This window comes from Halichoeres trimaculatus, unplaced genomic scaffold (assembly GCF_033239565.1).
Source record: "Halichoeres trimaculatus isolate MK-OKI-2021-1 unplaced genomic scaffold, fHalTri1.1 fHalTri1_scaffold_9, whole genome shotgun sequence".
Lineage (NCBI taxonomy): Eukaryota > Metazoa > Chordata > Actinopteri > Labriformes > Labridae > Halichoeres > Halichoeres trimaculatus.
In genome coordinates this window covers 20,720,001-20,737,189 of record NW_027437188.1, presented here as the reverse complement: position 1 = coordinate 20,737,189, position 17,189 = coordinate 20,720,001, and the positions used below count along the sequence as shown (strand labels likewise).

General features: G+C 40.5%; 1 protein-coding gene across 1 annotated transcript in view; it reads right to left on the bottom strand.

Annotated features, from left to right (window-relative positions):
- egfem1 (EGF-like and EMI domain containing 1) overlaps positions 1 to 17,189 on the bottom strand; it is a 57,193-nt gene continuing 40,004 nt past the window's right edge. The window contains exons 20-35 of the mRNA XM_074680250.1: positions 16,890 to 17,021; positions 11,297 to 11,425; positions 10,511 to 10,639; positions 9,601 to 9,729; positions 9,385 to 9,513; positions 9,034 to 9,162; positions 8,801 to 8,929; positions 7,224 to 7,355; positions 6,967 to 7,095; positions 6,245 to 6,373; positions 5,080 to 5,208; positions 3,345 to 3,473; positions 3,046 to 3,174; positions 2,203 to 2,331; positions 1,936 to 2,064; positions 1 to 1,482 (exon numbers count right to left, since the gene is read on the bottom strand). Coding sequence (XP_074536351.1) covers positions 1,403 to 1,482; positions 1,936 to 2,064; positions 2,203 to 2,331; positions 3,046 to 3,174; positions 3,345 to 3,473; positions 5,080 to 5,208; positions 6,245 to 6,373; positions 6,967 to 7,095; positions 7,224 to 7,355; positions 8,801 to 8,929; positions 9,034 to 9,162; positions 9,385 to 9,513; positions 9,601 to 9,729; positions 10,511 to 10,639; positions 11,297 to 11,425; positions 16,890 to 17,021 — 2,021 coding nt within the window. The 3' untranslated portion in view covers positions 1 to 1,402. The remainder of the gene's footprint in view (positions 1,483 to 1,935; positions 2,065 to 2,202; positions 2,332 to 3,045; positions 3,175 to 3,344; positions 3,474 to 5,079; positions 5,209 to 6,244; positions 6,374 to 6,966; positions 7,096 to 7,223; positions 7,356 to 8,800; positions 8,930 to 9,033; positions 9,163 to 9,384; positions 9,514 to 9,600; positions 9,730 to 10,510; positions 10,640 to 11,296; positions 11,426 to 16,889; positions 17,022 to 17,189) is intronic.

Below are 17,189 nucleotides of genomic sequence, written 5' to 3'. Positions count from 1 at the left end.
GACTTCTTTTTATTCAAAACAAACAAAAATATGATGAAGACAGTTTATCAAATGCATACAGACCACATGTGCCTAAATAGCACCACTGACATTGGTATGCCGGGAAATGATCACAGACCTGAGATGAAATACGGCTTTTTTTATATTAAACAGAAAAAAACAGTGAACAAAATCTAACATACATGTGTGGTAATGACAGTACTTCTGATATGGGAACTACAATCATATTCTTTGGAGAAAAAAAAAAAGTTCACATCCTCTCCATCATATTCCATAATGCTCTCAAACTCTGTATCAGCTGCTGACTCAGTAAACACATGTCTGACAGAAGTGCAATGTGTGCAAGTTTCTGCTGCTGTATTTCATGACCAACACTACCATGATCAATGCCAATAAAAGGGAGTGTTTGAAATTTTTATATATGAGGTTCTCCTGTGTTATGTTCAGATTCCACCAACCATGACAAAATAACTTATAGACAACAATTCCATAATGTTGGTGTGAGGATAAGAAAATAAGTTAAATTCCATTTGTATAAAACAGTCCCATAGCAGAAAAAGGTCTGGAATAATACTGGATAATGTTATCAGAATAAATGTAAAAATGTTTTTTTTTATCATCCAATCTCTGTCCAAGAAGAGATTCAGATGAGAGGGATCGGCCAGGAGGGCACACATGATGGACAACACGTTGTCTTGGTAAGGATGTAAACACAAGTGGTACATCAGGGGTCGTTTGTTTTTGTTTTTTCATTGAAATTAGTTTAAATCTGAAAATCTTATTTTACAATCATATGATTTAAAAAGTAGAAGACAAAAATGTCGCAACTTTGTTCAGATGAGGCTCTTTTACTATCAGTTTGCATGACAAAGAATGTACAGAACACTTTGTGTCATTTTTGAATCTTTTGTTTGATAATTATAGGTACTGTGTCAGCAAGTTGAATCCCAGATTGCAACATACTGAAGTTGAGTGGGAAACAAGACCCACATCCAGTGTTCAGAATGTAAGATGGATCTGTTATCTGATATATCTAAAGACTGTTCAGAGTCTATAAAGCCTAAAATGAAGCTCCTTTCATCTTTAAGATTGTGGATTTCTGGATAAAACTGATCTGCAGTGAGTGTTGCAGGCACTTGAGCGGATTGCTAAGACATCTACATCCACAGATACGCAGGGGTTTTATGATCCTTTGAGGCCCTTCATGTGTCACATCCATTGGGTGACAATCCTGAGCTCCATACCTATCGGTGAAGTGCCAACTTTTGAAAGTTGAGTTCTACTTTCATAACACACATTTTTCCCAAAATCATCTTTTCAAAGATGATCAAAGAAAACTTTCCAAGGGCCGAACCCCTGCCATGCATGCATGTCCAGTCAGAAGTTTGCACCTCAGCTTGGGTTATGTGGTTTTGTTGCCTACTCTTCTCTTTCTCTGGGACGCAGACGAGTTCAGTGAGCCCGCTGTTTGGTGTTGAACAGCTGAACAGAAGAAGAAGAAAAAAAGTAAGAAGACATCAGCACTATTTGGAAATCAAAAGCAAATGTTCTGGGGGTTTTTGGAAGAGAAGTAACTGGTACGAAGTCTCCCGTGTGCTTGGCTTTGAGGAGGTAAGACGAAGACAGCCTGAAGGCCGGCTCCATGCTGGGTGCAGATTAAAATAACTGTCAGGAGACAGGAGCAGCAATTGAGGGAGACAGGGTGACACATGGAGTGATGGGGCTCAGCCTCTCACACTTCATGACACAGTATTTCACTAAAGCTGCTTCAGCTTTACAGCCTGTGACCTTCTCTGTGTGTGTGTGTGTGTGTGTGTGTGTGTGTGTGTGTGTGTGTGTGTGTGTGTGTGTGTGTGTGTGTGTGTGTGTGTGTGTGTGTGTGTGTGTGTGTGTTTGTGTGTGTGTGTGTGTTTTGAAATAGAATCTCAGGTTTACCTTCACTGCAGGTGGGGCCAAGAAAAGTAAGCGGGCACAAGCATCGCCCATTCAGCCCATTACAGCGCGCCCTGTTGGAGCACTGACACGGCAGAGAGCAGTCAGGACCAAACCGGTTTCCTCCACAGTCTGAGTGAGACAGGAGAGGGATCAAAGGAGGTGGTTCTATATAATAGACTCTCAAGAACAAATATTATAACATCTCTTTTTGAGTCTTTTTAATCCTTTTCAAAAAAAAAAAGTGTGGCTCCTCAAGGTGAAATTTACCATTTTCACATCTCAGTCCTGTTCTTCCTGGAGGACATAAGCACTGTCCAGATGTTGGATCACAAGTGGCCCCACCAGCACAGTCACATAACTGTTCACAGCTTGGTCCAAACCAACCAGCATTACAGCCTGCATAAAAATATAAAAACAAACACACACATTGTTTTGACACTCTAGTTGTGGTGCTTCATCTTTGTTAATATCATACAGCCCTTATTCTTTGATCAAACAGATTATGATGATTGTTTTGCGCCAACTGTTGTCTGCTGTCTTTATTCTGTCCAAATATCAAGTGCGAGTGCAAATAGTTAAAAACAGGTACACTTCTTTTCCCAACTGCATTTGTTGACAAGAAAATACATTAAAACAGACTTTCTCCTGCAGACACACAGACAGGGCGCTGTGAGTCTGTGGAGCCTTACAGCTGCTCTGCTATGCTCACTCATATCTCCTGCTGGGACTGAAGTGGCCATTTAGGCGCTAACACTGCAGCTCAGAGCCCCGCAAGCAGGCAGGGGGCGCGAGGATGTAACAGGAATGCATTAAGCAGTCAGGAAACACCTGTCTCTCATCATATAACCAGTCTGCTTTCCTGCCCACCTACCTGCTAGCCTGTCTGTCTGTCTGTATCATGCTGCAGCTGGGCTTCCAGGTGCCTGTTTTTAATGTGCACAAATGTATGACATAGTATGCTTCTTTTTTTAAGGTTTTTAGCTTCATGGGGATGCTAAATGGAAAGTTCCAAAAAAATAAAATAAAATACAGATTGTATATGTCTCCTTTTGGACTATTTGGTGCACATTATGTCCCTTCTGTAAAATGTCTTTATTCACATGTACTCACGGCTTTGGCACTGGGGGCCATGGAAGCCTGGTGGACACACACACTGGCCTGTCTCATGGTCACATGTCTTACCCATGTTACAGTCACATGTGTGGGCACAGTTAACTCCAAAGAAGCCATGTGGGCAACCTAACAGAGAGACACAAAAATGAATCAACCTTTGTTTTTCAGGGCAAGAGGCTGATACAAGTCAACAACCAGCATACTTTACTTACAAGAGCTTTTACAGAAGCATTAAAGGGAATACTGATAACACTGTCATCAAGTTTTCTTTAGAATTATATGGGTTTTTTACATACTGTGTTGACAGGAGTGGCCGTAGTATCCAGCAGTACAGCTGCAGACGCCAGTGAAGCGGTCACAGGTCCCATTGTTGAGACAGAGACAGTCGTGTGCACAATCAGGACCATATTTCCCCTGGGGACAGGCTGCACATGCAGAAACACAGGGAGATATTGTCTGTTAAAACTCAGGTGTATTTATAAAAAGTGATGTGAGAAATGATAACTTAGCAGAAAACTTATCAAAAGGATAGTTCGTGATTTTTTTATGAGTAGTTATATAAGTCATCTGTCAATAGTTAGCACATCACTTACAGAGGATGCCAGTCAGCTCAGCTTGTTGTGAAATGGGCTGGGGGATTGTAATGCTATTCAGAAACTTTAGTCATTTACTTTTCTGTCAGAAGCCACTTTGTTCAACACTTCTCTGTCAACTTATCAGCTGTTCAGGTCTGCAGGATTCAATAGAGACATAAATCTAGCCAAAGTAGCTAATGGGTACTTCTAATACCTTCACAAACTGCAGTTTGCAGTTTAAAGAGGAGTTAAAAAAAAGACTCAAGACTCACTGAAAAGCGAGCAAAAACATCTGTGCTTTTAAGCAGGAGATATTGAAAAATACTTGGTAGAGCAGGTATTTAAACTGTGAACCCATAGAAACTCACATGCAGCTGCAGCCCACACTGCTCACACTGCTATATTACAAACTTTGGTCATTTTTTCATTTAAAGTTAATCTGGTTGACCAATAAAAACAAAAAGAGTTTTTTTTTTATTAAAACACAATTTTGGCTTATTTTAATTTAATTTATTTATGCAATATGACACAACCCATGGTTGGCACTGTATGTTCACCTCATTGATACACAATGTGTTGGGTGTTGAAGGGCGCTGGTTTCTGTACTGCACTGGAAAAAAATGAAATCTCATCAAGTGTTTTTGTCTTATTATCAGTAGAAAATGTCTTTTCAGACTTAATATAAGCCACATTCACTTGACCAGTCCAGAAAAATGTCTTGTTTCAATCCATTGGGAGACAAAAATGAGGTCTGATCGCTCAGAACAAGTTCAGAAAATCTTCCAATGGAGCAAGAGAAAAGTTACTTCTATTATGACATTTTTCCAGTTTTAAGCAAATTTTTCGTGTTCCATTGCCAGGTTGTTTTTTTTACTTGTTACAAGCAATTCAGACCTCATTTTTGTCTCTGAACGACAAGACCTTTTTGGACCGATAAGTTGGATGTGGCTTATATCAAGTGTAATAAGACGACTTTTACTTAAAAAAAAAAAAAGATAAATACACTTGATAAGATTTCAGTTTTTTGTAGTGTGTTTTGTTGATTAAAATCATCTTAAAATTAAAGTATGACTTTCAGGCAAGAGCAAGGCAAAAGTCCACATGAGTTCCATGTCAGGTGCATTGTAAATGGTGTCAATCAAGGTGAAACCTGAGGGCAAAGTCAAACTGAAAAGTTTTTGAGAAGAGTGTGTACTTGCAATGACATAAATGTTTTTCAAATGATGTGTTAGAGCTGAAAGCCTAGCTTATGTGACGGTGCTGAGCCTTGGATACCCTGTGGTCGTTAAATCAACATTTGACAAGTACCAAACACAATCTTGCAACAAGAAAGAACACAATAGTGTTAGTGTTTAAAACTTTTTGTTTGTTTTTGTAGTTTTCAATTTTCCACGAACAGTTAATTTTGTTTCATTCACACTGTTTTATGTTGTTATGTTGTTTCAATCTGTTGTACCTGTCTCACAGCTTGGTCCCGCCCAGCCAAGTCCACACCTGCAGGACCCGTCAACAGGACTGCACAGACCTCCATTCTGACAGCTGCATGTGTGTCTGCAGTGCAGGCCATAGCGCCCCCTAGGACATACTGGAAAAAACAATCAGAGTAAATCAGGACAAAGAGCCTCTTCTATCTTGCTGCTCTCACTCACAAATGAAAAACCCAGTCGACACACAGTGCCAGGGTGTGCTCTGTCTCTTTGATTGTTTCACACAAACACAAATACGAGACTACGCTAACCACATTCTTGTTTATTTAAGCAACAGCTCATTACAGAGATGGCAGAGAAGTCTCATTTGGCACTGATATAGAAGAATAATCATGTTTCTCTGGGTAATTTAGATTGAGAAAACAATAAGCAAGTTATCTTCGATTTCCTTGTTTGTTTATTTGCTTCCTTGCCAAATTCAGCGACACGGAACACGGAGAACGAGCTACTTATAGGTCTCTGTAAACATTCAACAAGAGGATCTGAAGAGGTACCAAATCCAAGAACATGCAAGAGGACAAAGAAGAGAACATTTAGCCCAAACAGAGGTGGAAAACCCCACTTGAATTGTAGCAGAGCTGCTGATAATGGGTGAGATAAAGAAATTCAACTCTGCCTCTGTTTTGTTTCCAGGGAAATTGCCCTGTGATCATCAGAAGCCCCGTACTGAGGAAATAGAGAATTTGTTGCTTAAATATACAAAGAAAATGTTGCAAAATGCCCCTTGTTTCAGTGACTGAAGAACTTGTAGCAGTGTTTCCCACTGTAGCAAATCTGGTTTATCGAAGACTCTATTACTCAATAGGACAGACGGTGGTAATGGATTAAATAAAATACTTTTTTTTTTTTTTAATGTGAACAGTGAATCAAGTTGTTGTCTATTCTTTTCGCTTTGCAACAAATCAGTTTATTTCAAAAGTTTACCACATGACAACAACTTTCCGCTTAAAACTTCAAATGTTATGTTAAATTCTGCACATATTTTTGTCATTAAATGGAAAAATCAGTGCAATGAATTCATACATGTTGGCATACAGAATGAATAAGTAAAGCTCATGAATGTTGCTTGCAACGAATTATTAAAAAAATGAATTTCTCAACAGTCTATTGAATCAAAACAATCAACCACATCACCTTGTTGACAAGACTGTCCCATCTGTCCTGGGGCGCAGATGCACTTCCCAGATGCTTTGTGGCATTGGCCTCCTTCCCCGCAGGAGCACAGCTTAGCACAGTCCTTCCCATAGGACCCACTCAGACAACCTTGGAATAAACACATCTGAATTTAAACTAACAGCACAAAAAAAGGATACAGAGGACACAAAAACTGGAAACTAAACAATAGTTTTTGTCTTAAATAGTATGGATTTATATGAGCCACATTCACCTGAGAAGTCTAGAAAAATGTCCCATCTACGAACACTACAAACCAAAAAAAATGCCTGAACTGCTTGTACTAAGTAAAAACAAACTGACCAAAGGATTAAAAAAAACTTGGCAAGTTTCTTGAAATAAGATTTAAGTCTTTAAAAAGGAGAATAATGCCTTGTTACAGGAAAATTCATGAATGGATTTTTCCGAACCCATTTTCAGATTATTTGCCTAACCTTAGGCAATTAGACTCTTTTTGATGGTAATTTCCTAAAATAAGACACTTTCAGCTGACATTAAATCTAAAAAGACTTTTTTCCATAGATATGTGTAGTCTGACTTTTTAGAGTGGAAGTATTATCATTATCATTTCACACACACCCTGAGTCCCTCAGAATTGATGTAAAGAAATATAACTCAAATGTCCTGACAGGCAAAACCCCCTTTCAATCAAAGCACAAACAGGTTCTGGTTTCTTTACTAACTCAAGCTGCAGTCAGCTCCAATAAATCCAGGAGGACAGTAACAAGTTCCAGTCCTGAAGTCGCAGCGACCACCGTTGATACAGCTGCACCTGGACTTACAGTTAGACCCAAAAGTTCCTGCTCGACATCCTGGAGACAAACCAGGGAGAAGAACAAGAGATCATTGTTGTAATGCCTGTAAAGATGTTCTTCATCATTTAAGAGGTGTAATCAGGTGTTATTATAACATCATCCAGAGCAGCAACATAAATACTTACTCAGCTCACAGCGGGCACCAGAGTAACCAGGTAAGCAGCTGCATGTCCCGGTCACGGGATGACACTGCTCCTGATCTCCTGAACATTGACACAGCTGGCTGCAGTTCTGCCCAAACACGCCAGCAGGACAGACTAAGATGAAACATAAAAAAATGTATCACATACATACAACATAAGTGGAATTCATTTTAATATTAAAATATGCTAGCATGATTTTCAGAATTTCAGAATTTATTTTTGTATTGTTATAAAATGATCTCACCTGCTAATAAAACACTGAAACACTAGTCCAAAAACAAGCATGGGGGTAACTAATTTACTTCAGTAACGATGTCAGCAAATACATAAGGCATTTGTCAAGCACTGGGCAAAATCTGAGGTGTTAGAACAACAGATTCTCAAATAAGAGGTGACAGACCAACATAATAGAGTACTATGAATTTAAAAAATGTTGTTTTTTGAGAGATACTTGATTTGTAAAATGTGTATTTTTTCATATAACAAAGAAAAAACACCAGCTGGTTTAGGGTTTGTGGCTAAACTGTGTCATTCTGTGAGGTAGTCAACAAAATTATTTTAGCCTTTTAATAAATACCATGGAGTTTGTAGGACAACAGTTAATTGCAGTCATTCAGCAGTGTTTTTCAGACATTTTTCTTTTCATCCCTTTAGATTGTGGGTGTATCTGTAGACATACTGGGACATTCAGCGCTGACCCACAAAACCAAAACTCCCAACAAATTTTCCCTGGTGCCCAGACCCAGATGGACTCAGAGGGACATTCTTTCACACAGCCTCTCTGCATACATTCACATATGCTCATCAAAATAATGAATGGAGTCTTCAGACAATCAGTCATAGCGAACAAGATGAATCTGTGAACCGAACATGTTTTGGGGTGAGACCGCAGCACTTGGATACTCAGTCAGGCAGCAGCAGGCGGCGTGGGGGACAGATAAGAAAGAACTCCAGACTAAAGAGGCAATTACGCTGCTGTCATTATGCATGTCTGCTTTCCAAAAGCCCTTATCCGCCGCCGAGGAGACAAAAACAATGCCTTCTGTTTTACTTGGCAACTGGTGTGTAACGTTTATCAGATGTCTGGGGAGTGTATGAGGAGAGGAAGGGAGCTGGGGGTATAGAGGGAGTGATGAAGGGCTGAGTAGGGAAGCTGCTTGTACAGTCCTAAACGGTACAGTCTAAATAATGAAACATTAGCATAAAGTCCTGTGACAGTGAGGCTTTAGTGCCGCTGTAGAGTGCATTTCCTGGAATGGAATATATGCTAATCTTTCCCACGAGAATGAAAGGGGAGAAAATTTAATCAGTGCTAAGAGAATGATGTTAGGTGATCACTTTACTTCCATGATGCCTTGCCTGACTGGTTTTGTTTTCTATGCAAACAAGTTACAAAAACAGTTTTAAATACATTACATTGATAAGAGCCAAGTATATAAAGATTTTTTTTGTATTTAGTGCTTTGAAACAATCAATCATCATTATATAACTCAAACTGCACAATTCATTTTTTTTTTCATATTCAAGCAGCTTGGTGATCGTGTACCTTACAATCTTACCTGTCTCGCAGCCAGGTCCTGTGAGCCCAGCTGGGCATCCACAACTCCCAGTCTCATGGTGACAGGACACTCCAACCTGGCAGTCACATTGTTGGGCACAGGAAACCCCGAAGGATCCCGGAGAGCAGGCTGAGGGTTCGGCATACACAGACATCAGTTAGTACAAAAGTTCAAAGCTTCTCTATTTCTAATGTTATTCCGTTTGCAATTTCCTAGCTCCTATACACACTCACGTTTGTCACAGCGGGCCCCTGTCCAGCCTGGCTCACAGTCACAGCGGCCCGTCACATGGTGGCAACTCAGACTATGGACACAGTCACACTGCTGCTCACAGCCCTCGCCAAAGAATCCCTCAGAACAGGCTTCAGATGAAACACACATAATAGTTTCTGCTCAGTCCAATGAGAACATTTTTTAAAAGAAGGCTACTTGAACAAGTTGTTCTGTCAGCAAGTTTGCAGAGATTTGCAGATATAATAAATACATGTATAACTAAGCTTAAGGAACATTATGGCTGTTAATCAACAGAAGATAGATCACACATGAAACTGTGTTGCCTGGCAAAGTAAAGTTCAAGACATCACCTGTCTGACAGAGCTCTTCTTTCCATCCTGGCAGACACACACATCTTCCTGTTACTGTGTCACACCGTCCTCCAATCATACAGCTGCAGGCCTGCGTGCAGTTTTCTCTGGAGCCCCCATCCCCACACTCTAGGAGAGAGGGACCAAAAGGCCTACATAGAAAGTATGTTCCTAAAATGATATCTTCATATGCTTTTGAAGTGGTTCTGAACTCACCTAACTCACAGGCAGCTCCTGTCCAGCCGGGAAGGCAGGAGCACTGGCCCGTCATGCTGTCACAAGAGCCCCCATTTTGGCAAACACAATGTCCAACACAATTTTCACCATATTGTCCAGCTGGACAGGCTGCGGTCAGACAAAAATTACACATCAAAATCTCACTGCAAAACTGAAATCTCAGCAAGTGTTGATACACTGCAAAAAACTGAAATCTTATCAAGTGTTTTTGTCTTATTTCTAGTAAAATGTGACTTTTTATACTAGATACGAGCCACATTCAACTGATCAGTCCAGAAAAATGTCTTGTTTTAATTTATTTAAGACAAAAATGAGGTCTGAATTGCTTGTAACAAGTAAAAAAAAAATCTGCCAACGGAACAAGAAACATTTAAATGTTTAAAAATTTGCTTGAAACTAGAGGAATGTCTTAATACAAGTAACTTTTCTCTTGTTCATTTGGCAGATTTTTTTTACTTGTTACAAGCCTTTTAGACCCCATTCTTGCCCTTAAATAAATAGAAAAAAAGACAGTTTTCTGGACTTTTTGGGTAAATGTGCCTCATATTAAATCTAAAAAGACATTTTCTATAAGATTTCAGTTTTTGCAGTGTATCTGTACCAGTCAAATGTAACTTGACAGTGGAAAAGATAAACAAATTAAGTTAAAATCTTGAATTTCGTGGTGTGACAAACAAATTCATGTTCATTTATTAACTGTATTTTCTTCTTTTTTTTTAAACTAAAATATGCATTGTTGCCATTCTTGAGAGTATTCATACCTTTACAAGAACCCACTAAATGTGAATTAGGTGACATGCATTCCTGCTGATACTTTCTTTGAAGACAATAACAAAAAAATAATGAAACGTTTGATCCAATTTGTAATGCTCAGTGATGAGACACTCACGCAGTTGGCAGCTGACCCCTGTCCAGCCAGCCGTGCAGCTGCACCGCCCGCTGACGTGGTCACACCTGGCTCCATTCTGACACCCACAGGTCTGACTGCACTGCTCCCCAAAGTGACCCTGTGGGCATTCTGCACAACACAAACCACAACAACACATCACGACGCATTACATACATACACCTTCAGTATACATTTATTATCCAACTGCAGCAACAATTGCTGCGCTTCATCATGAACTTCTCCTCAGTGATCAAAGTCCAGGATGACATTTAGGGTCTAAGTAGGAGGAAAATGCACTAATGATAGAGATGCATCATTAAGCCATGCAAGTGGCTTTCTGCTGACTCTGGCTTTGGTAGTTAGGACCACAAAATGGCTGTGGCAAGAGGAAAGTCTTGAATAAGACTGCAGAATGACAGACTGAGAGTTTTAGTGGGCACTTCACTGGATTCATTAAAACAACTGCATGAAGAAATTTTAGCAAGAGAACAGTCATTGGTTCGCGACTAAAGAGTCTTTGAGTTACTTTCTCCCTCTCCTAATGTTGATCACTATAAACACGTGGGTGCATTTATCCGGAATAGACCTCAATTAAACCGTGTATGCCTGAAGGCGCTCTTATTCTCCCTCCTCCCTCCATCCGTACCATCCCTAAAAAAAGGCAGTCTCGTTATAGAGATAATTGTTAACAAACACATCGTAGTTGTGTTTGAGGAGAGGATGTCGTGATGGGCTGCAGCAAAGGGCCTCCCTCACACCCCATTTTAATGATGTGGCTTCCATTACCCAGAATGCAGTGTGGTCCTGCCCAGCCGGCGGTGCATAGGCAGGCCCCTGTGATGTGGTGGCAGCGGGCACCGTTCCTGCACTCGCACATCTGGCCACAGTCAAGACCGTAAAAGCCGTCCGGGCACACTGCAGGCCAAGATAAAACATCCGACTGGTTAGAACTGGCAGCTTCATAAAAAAAGGAGAGGAAAAGGTTCAGATGCCAGCTACTTTTTTTTTTTTAAACTTCTTTCTCTTCTCCATCTTTTCTCTCCTACTTTCCCTCTCAGTGTTACCTCCTACTGAATGTACCAATATCAAATTGCGGCACCACGCTGTTCATTTGCAGAGGGTCTGCATTCGTTAAGTGAGCTCATGCCCCACATGTGTGGTGGATCTGGGCCACATCAAAGTCCATGGCAGTTCTGAGGCCGTCCTCTCTTTTGGGTGTAGAGGGGGCACAGAGAGCTGGTAATTAGAGCACCTGCTGGGTCCACAGACCTCACCAATACACTGCAAAACAAAGCCAGGTTACTGTGCCACCCTAAAACACACACAGATAGACACACACATGCGGTCATACCTACAGTAATGCTGTTTATGCACAGAGGTGCAAGTGCAGGAGTCTGTTTCTCATTCCTAAAGACAGCTTGAGAGGTTGTTTGAGTGTGTTTAGAAACAAATGACACTTGGAAAGATGGTAAATATGTGCCGTCAATAAGCAAGAAACAAGCTGAAATTAGGATGATTGATTCCAACCACTGGGACATAAATCTGTCTGTGAACCCAAGAGTAGGAAACTGTTCTTTGTCTCTGTTTGGTTCACTCAATTTCCCACAGAGAAACGCATCCAAACTAAAGCAGTACATATTTTATGTGTGTGTGAGTGTGTGTGAGTGTGTGTGAGTGTGTTTATTTACAAGAACGCTGAAGTAAAAGAGTGTTTTACCACCTTTTTACAAGCTGTTATTTTTCTCCTCTGCTTTGTTTTGCATTAACAAATGAGAAATTCTGAGAGTGAAAAAGCTTTGAACCTTAATCAACACAACGGCCAGCGATTCATTTAAACACTACATCTTCTATCTTTAGGGAGAGCAGTGGACCGTGTTACCAAAGGAAGCCACAAATTGGGACTGCAGCAGAAATGTGTAACTTGGTGGTTTTGTGTTTTCTAAATGCCGGGGTACTGCGGGTGTTCCACCAAGGGTTTATGCATCATCCCCTGCCTCTCTGGTGCAAATTGATGATGCTGTCCACTCCTCCTGTTATTTTTTGCCTCAAGGCCTCAAATTGGGAAAGTATCCTTCCTGCTCAGCAGTTTCTGGCATGGCTGTCTCTGTGTTCCCACGCTGACAGCATGACGTCTTCGCCTGCCTCTGTAGTGGTTAAGGCTGCGATGTTATTAAAGCCAACCCACTGAGGATGCTGTCATTTTAATCCAGCTGTACATTAGGCCTGTGGTAGCACTGTGGCTAAATCACTGGTTAATTATCTGTTGTTTGTTATTAGGAGAGGAATTCTGACACCATGGCAACACCGTTCAGTCCTGCAGGAAGAACTTTTCATCTTTTTAAACAATAAAAAGAGGAATCAGTCCAGATTATATGCAAGAGAAGATTAGTGATCACTCAACCTTTTCTCTTTCAATCTTCAGGTGTCAAAGGTTATGATTTATTTGAGCCAGTAGGAGGCGACTTCTTCCCATTTTAACAATAAGGTTGCAATCTGTCATCTGATATTAGCACAGAATCTGAAAGTGTTTGTGAGTGAAGACTCTTTTCTCCTTCTCTTTGTTTATAGGTAGGCACAGATGTATTCAGTCCACACACACACACACACACACACTCACAGTGCCATCGTTGAAAGACTCCATCTCTACACTAAATGAGCTCTTTAAGACAGGAGGATTATTTCCAGATCCCTGGTTGTGTAAGAGCCGCTGCTGTCAGCCCATAAAGCAGGTCCAGAGACCACACAGCCGGGGAGGGCAGGCCACAGAAATAGAGCGGATAGAGAGAACACAGAATAGAACTTCCTGGTGCTATTCAGGGTCTATACACTGAAAGAGGTCAACACAACAACAACAAAACAACCCGGTTTCTTCGACAATAACGCGGATGTTCGATGCCAGCAGAACCAGAGTTCTTTTTTACTGCAATCAAATAAGCTGTTTTGATGTAAACATCAAAGCTACTAAATGGAGCACAATCCACGTTAATTGAAGAAGTGGTCCAGTGTGCAGGACTCATGTCAGCACAATGCCTCGTTTCCTCTGACAGAAATGTTTAGCATCAATCTCAACGCCATGAGAATGCTCTCTGAAACGATGCATTTAGCCATAGTAACAACCTTCCTGAGTCTTGCAGATCTAGTCACTTCCACAAATAAAGTAACAAAAACTGGCTTGTGGACGAATATCACCCACGTAGACTCTCACACGCTAAAGTGGAAAGTCATCTCTTTCCATTTAATTCTGTGAAACAGATGCATCAGAGAGAGAGAGATCTGGTCCTTCTCACAGCACAGGCCTCTTCCTGACGTCTCCTGAAGGAAGAGGCCCAGCACGAGACGGAGAAACTGGACACCTCTGTTTGAGGAGAAACGATCCTCAGAAAACAGAATCTGCTCAGAATGATAGCCTTCTTTCCACAGCAACATCCAATCAGAGCGACATCTGTGACTGAGGCCATTAGACTGTTATGACTGGGGATGTGAAGCTCCGCTGTAGTGTGACGTGGCTGTGATTTACGATGCCCCATGTGCCATGGAGGTGGTATGAATTTCTGGCCCTGGTAGTACTCTCACACTAAATCTTAGGCTTTGCAATAACATGAGGCCATTTCAAGTCAAAAGACTATAATCAAGAACAAATCTATTACATTGTTAAGACCCTTTGGACTGCTTGTACATCTTGCAGTTCAGTAAAAATATCCCAACGATGAGAAAAATATTAGTTACATGAAGAGTTTGCTATGGCCGGATGCATAAAAAGACCATCCAGCCGATAAAATACAGTCGATCTGCCCCGGAATGACTCATACAAATTATATCCTGGGATTTGTGGGGTTCAAAATGGTTTTGCTTATGACATTACACGGACGATCTGATGATTCACTGAATCTGTGTGGTGATTCACTGACTGAGGAGCAGATGAGAAAATCAGAAGAGTGTCCTGCAGTGCCCTCTGGTGTACCAAGAATTAATTACAGCTATTTTAATGTCGCATGAGCAAAATAATAAAAAAATAATAATAGCCTCTCAAAAGACAGAATAAAGAAAGACATTTTAACAGGTATGAGGCTGTAATATTTCTATGTTTAAGGAGATTGAGTAGAAGATTGCTCTACTTTTTAGAAGAGAGCGTAGAGAAGAGTGAAAGAAGAGAAAAATGAGCAAAATATAGAGGGAAAGCCAGGCTGGTGAGAGATTATACTTTCCAAAAATAAGCAAAACAAAATGTTCCTCAGTCATTATGGTCATGGAAGAATATGAAGACTGGATTTTTTTTCTGTAAAAAAAAGAACAAAACTCAAAAGCAAACCCTGAGATATACTTAAAGTAAACTTTTTTATGCATTCAGCAATAAAGTACCAAACAAACCTTAAATCATACCAGTAGTTTACAAAAACCTTTAAAAAAATGATTCAATCTCCACTGATTTGCTTCCAAAACAAATGCACGTGCTGGCAAATGTCACGTCCCTCCAAGATTTGGCGGCAAACTGAGTCTTTGTCTTCAAAAAAACACTAACAATTCCAGATAATCCCCACAGTGCCTTTAACTATGGTTAAACAAAAGTTTGGAAAAATTTCATACAAAATAAACACTTTTGCTTTTGCCTAAAAGGTACAGGCATCACCTGAAGGACAACAGGAGAAAAACTTTATTTTTCACAGCAAGAGCCAACCAGGTGAACATGTGCTGGCTTCGCTCACATGATCACTGGGAGCTTCATTCTGACTGCACAGCTGGATACATCCCTGTCCATAGCTTCCATTCATACCTGGGTGGTGAAGATATGAGAGACACTGATCAAGTGAGATTAAGCCAAACCAAGTCTTGAACCTTGGATCTGGGTTTGGAGGCATACCGTCTTGTTGTAATGTTTAGGTTATATGTTTAGGTTGCTAGGCGCCGCCCTGTTGACTATGGCTGCCTTTTGCAGCAGCTCTCTCTACTTTATTCGTTTCTTGTAATTTTTTCATCCCTTTTTCGCAATATTTGTATTTAGAGTGGATCATTACTGTGTATGGCTCATTTGTTGGCCATGGACACCAAACTTTTTGTGGCTTCAGTGATATTTTTACTACTTTTTCTCCTGTGTTTGTCTGGAGATCCTAAATATAACCATGGCTGCATTGTTTACATGTAAACTCAGCCGTTGGCAGCCTGTAGCATGTCAATGCTAACTGGTGTAAGGCCTGATGTCTTCCCACAAAGTGAGGAGAAGGAGGTGAGGACGACGTGCTGGCTCTCAGGTGTGAGCTAAGAAGTGGTGACATGGACTTGTCCTTCCATCCATCGTTATTGGGAACGTAAGATCTATCTCCAACAAGATGGAAGAGCTAGCTGTGCTAACCCAGCAACAGAGGGAATACCAGAGGGCTGAGTAGCATCATGCTATTCACAGACATGGCTAACGGAGCTAACATCAGACACCAACGCCACATTAGAAGAGCTTCACCTGCTGTGAGCAGACAGGATCTAGGAGACAGAGATGGAGTATGACTGAAGAAGCTCAGTCCTGGACCCTGTGGAGGTGGAGGCTGGCTGAACTGGAGAATGATGGACAAGCTGTCAGCATCTATTTTCTTATGGATCTTTTTGCACTGTCATTACACTTTCTTGCTTTTGTTTTCTTGATTGCTGTTGTGACTTCAATTTCATTGTACTTGTTATAATGACAACAAAGTTCTATTCTATTCTATTCTATTCTATTCTATTCTATTCTATTCTATTCTATTCTAACATACAGAAGTTCCAAAAGCTGCATCTCTGAATTGTTGTAGCCCACAGTAAAACCCAAACATCTCAACCTTAGCAGGTTAAGTCTTAACAGATCTTATTGAAAATAAATAAAAAGGAAGTCACTGATAAGTTATTAGAGAAGTATATGTCAAAAGGACAGTGGCGTGCACAGACTTCTGCAGTTTAAAGCATGTTTCAAAAACTGGGCCCAAAGGGTAAATAAGTTCAAAAGATGTTATGGTTTATGACTCCCACTAGATGGCAGTGTTATTTAAGAAGTTCGCTCACTCTTCTCAGACTGGTGACCAGTCACTGGTCGCAGACAATTTGATGCCTGAGTTAGATGGATTTTCACTTCCATTCACTGTTTAGTTTTAAATATGCCATTTTTTCCTACTATTTTATAACCAGTGTTTCATAGCATCTAAAAAAAGTACAAAAAAGTAGAAAAAAGTATCACAACCTAAGCTTAGCTCTTATGCATTAGTTTCGCCTGTGTCTTGTCTCATACCTGTGTCTGTTTAGTCGCTGAAATCTCTTGGAGACACATGACATGATCAACTACCGAGCTTTCTTTGAAATTTTATCTTTATTTAAGAAACAAAAGTTTTTTTTACAAGAAATCCTTCAGGTTAAAACTCACCATTTTGGCAGAGGTCCCCTGTGAAGCCTGGTTTGCATTTGCACACACCCGTCTTCTTATTGCAGGAACTTCCATTCTCACAGCTAGGACAAGATGAGTGGCACTTCAACCCCCAGAATCCATCAGGGCAGTCTGGGAAGCGTCAAGTGCATTTCAGATTAAGTGAGCAGTAAGCCTCTTATGTTGGTAACTTCCATGTAAAGCACTAAAGCCACTTACATTTGAATCATTTGGAGGAGAAATATATTAAATAGTCAGTAAGCTGCATAGCAAAGGACAAGTTTTAAACTTCTTTGAGTC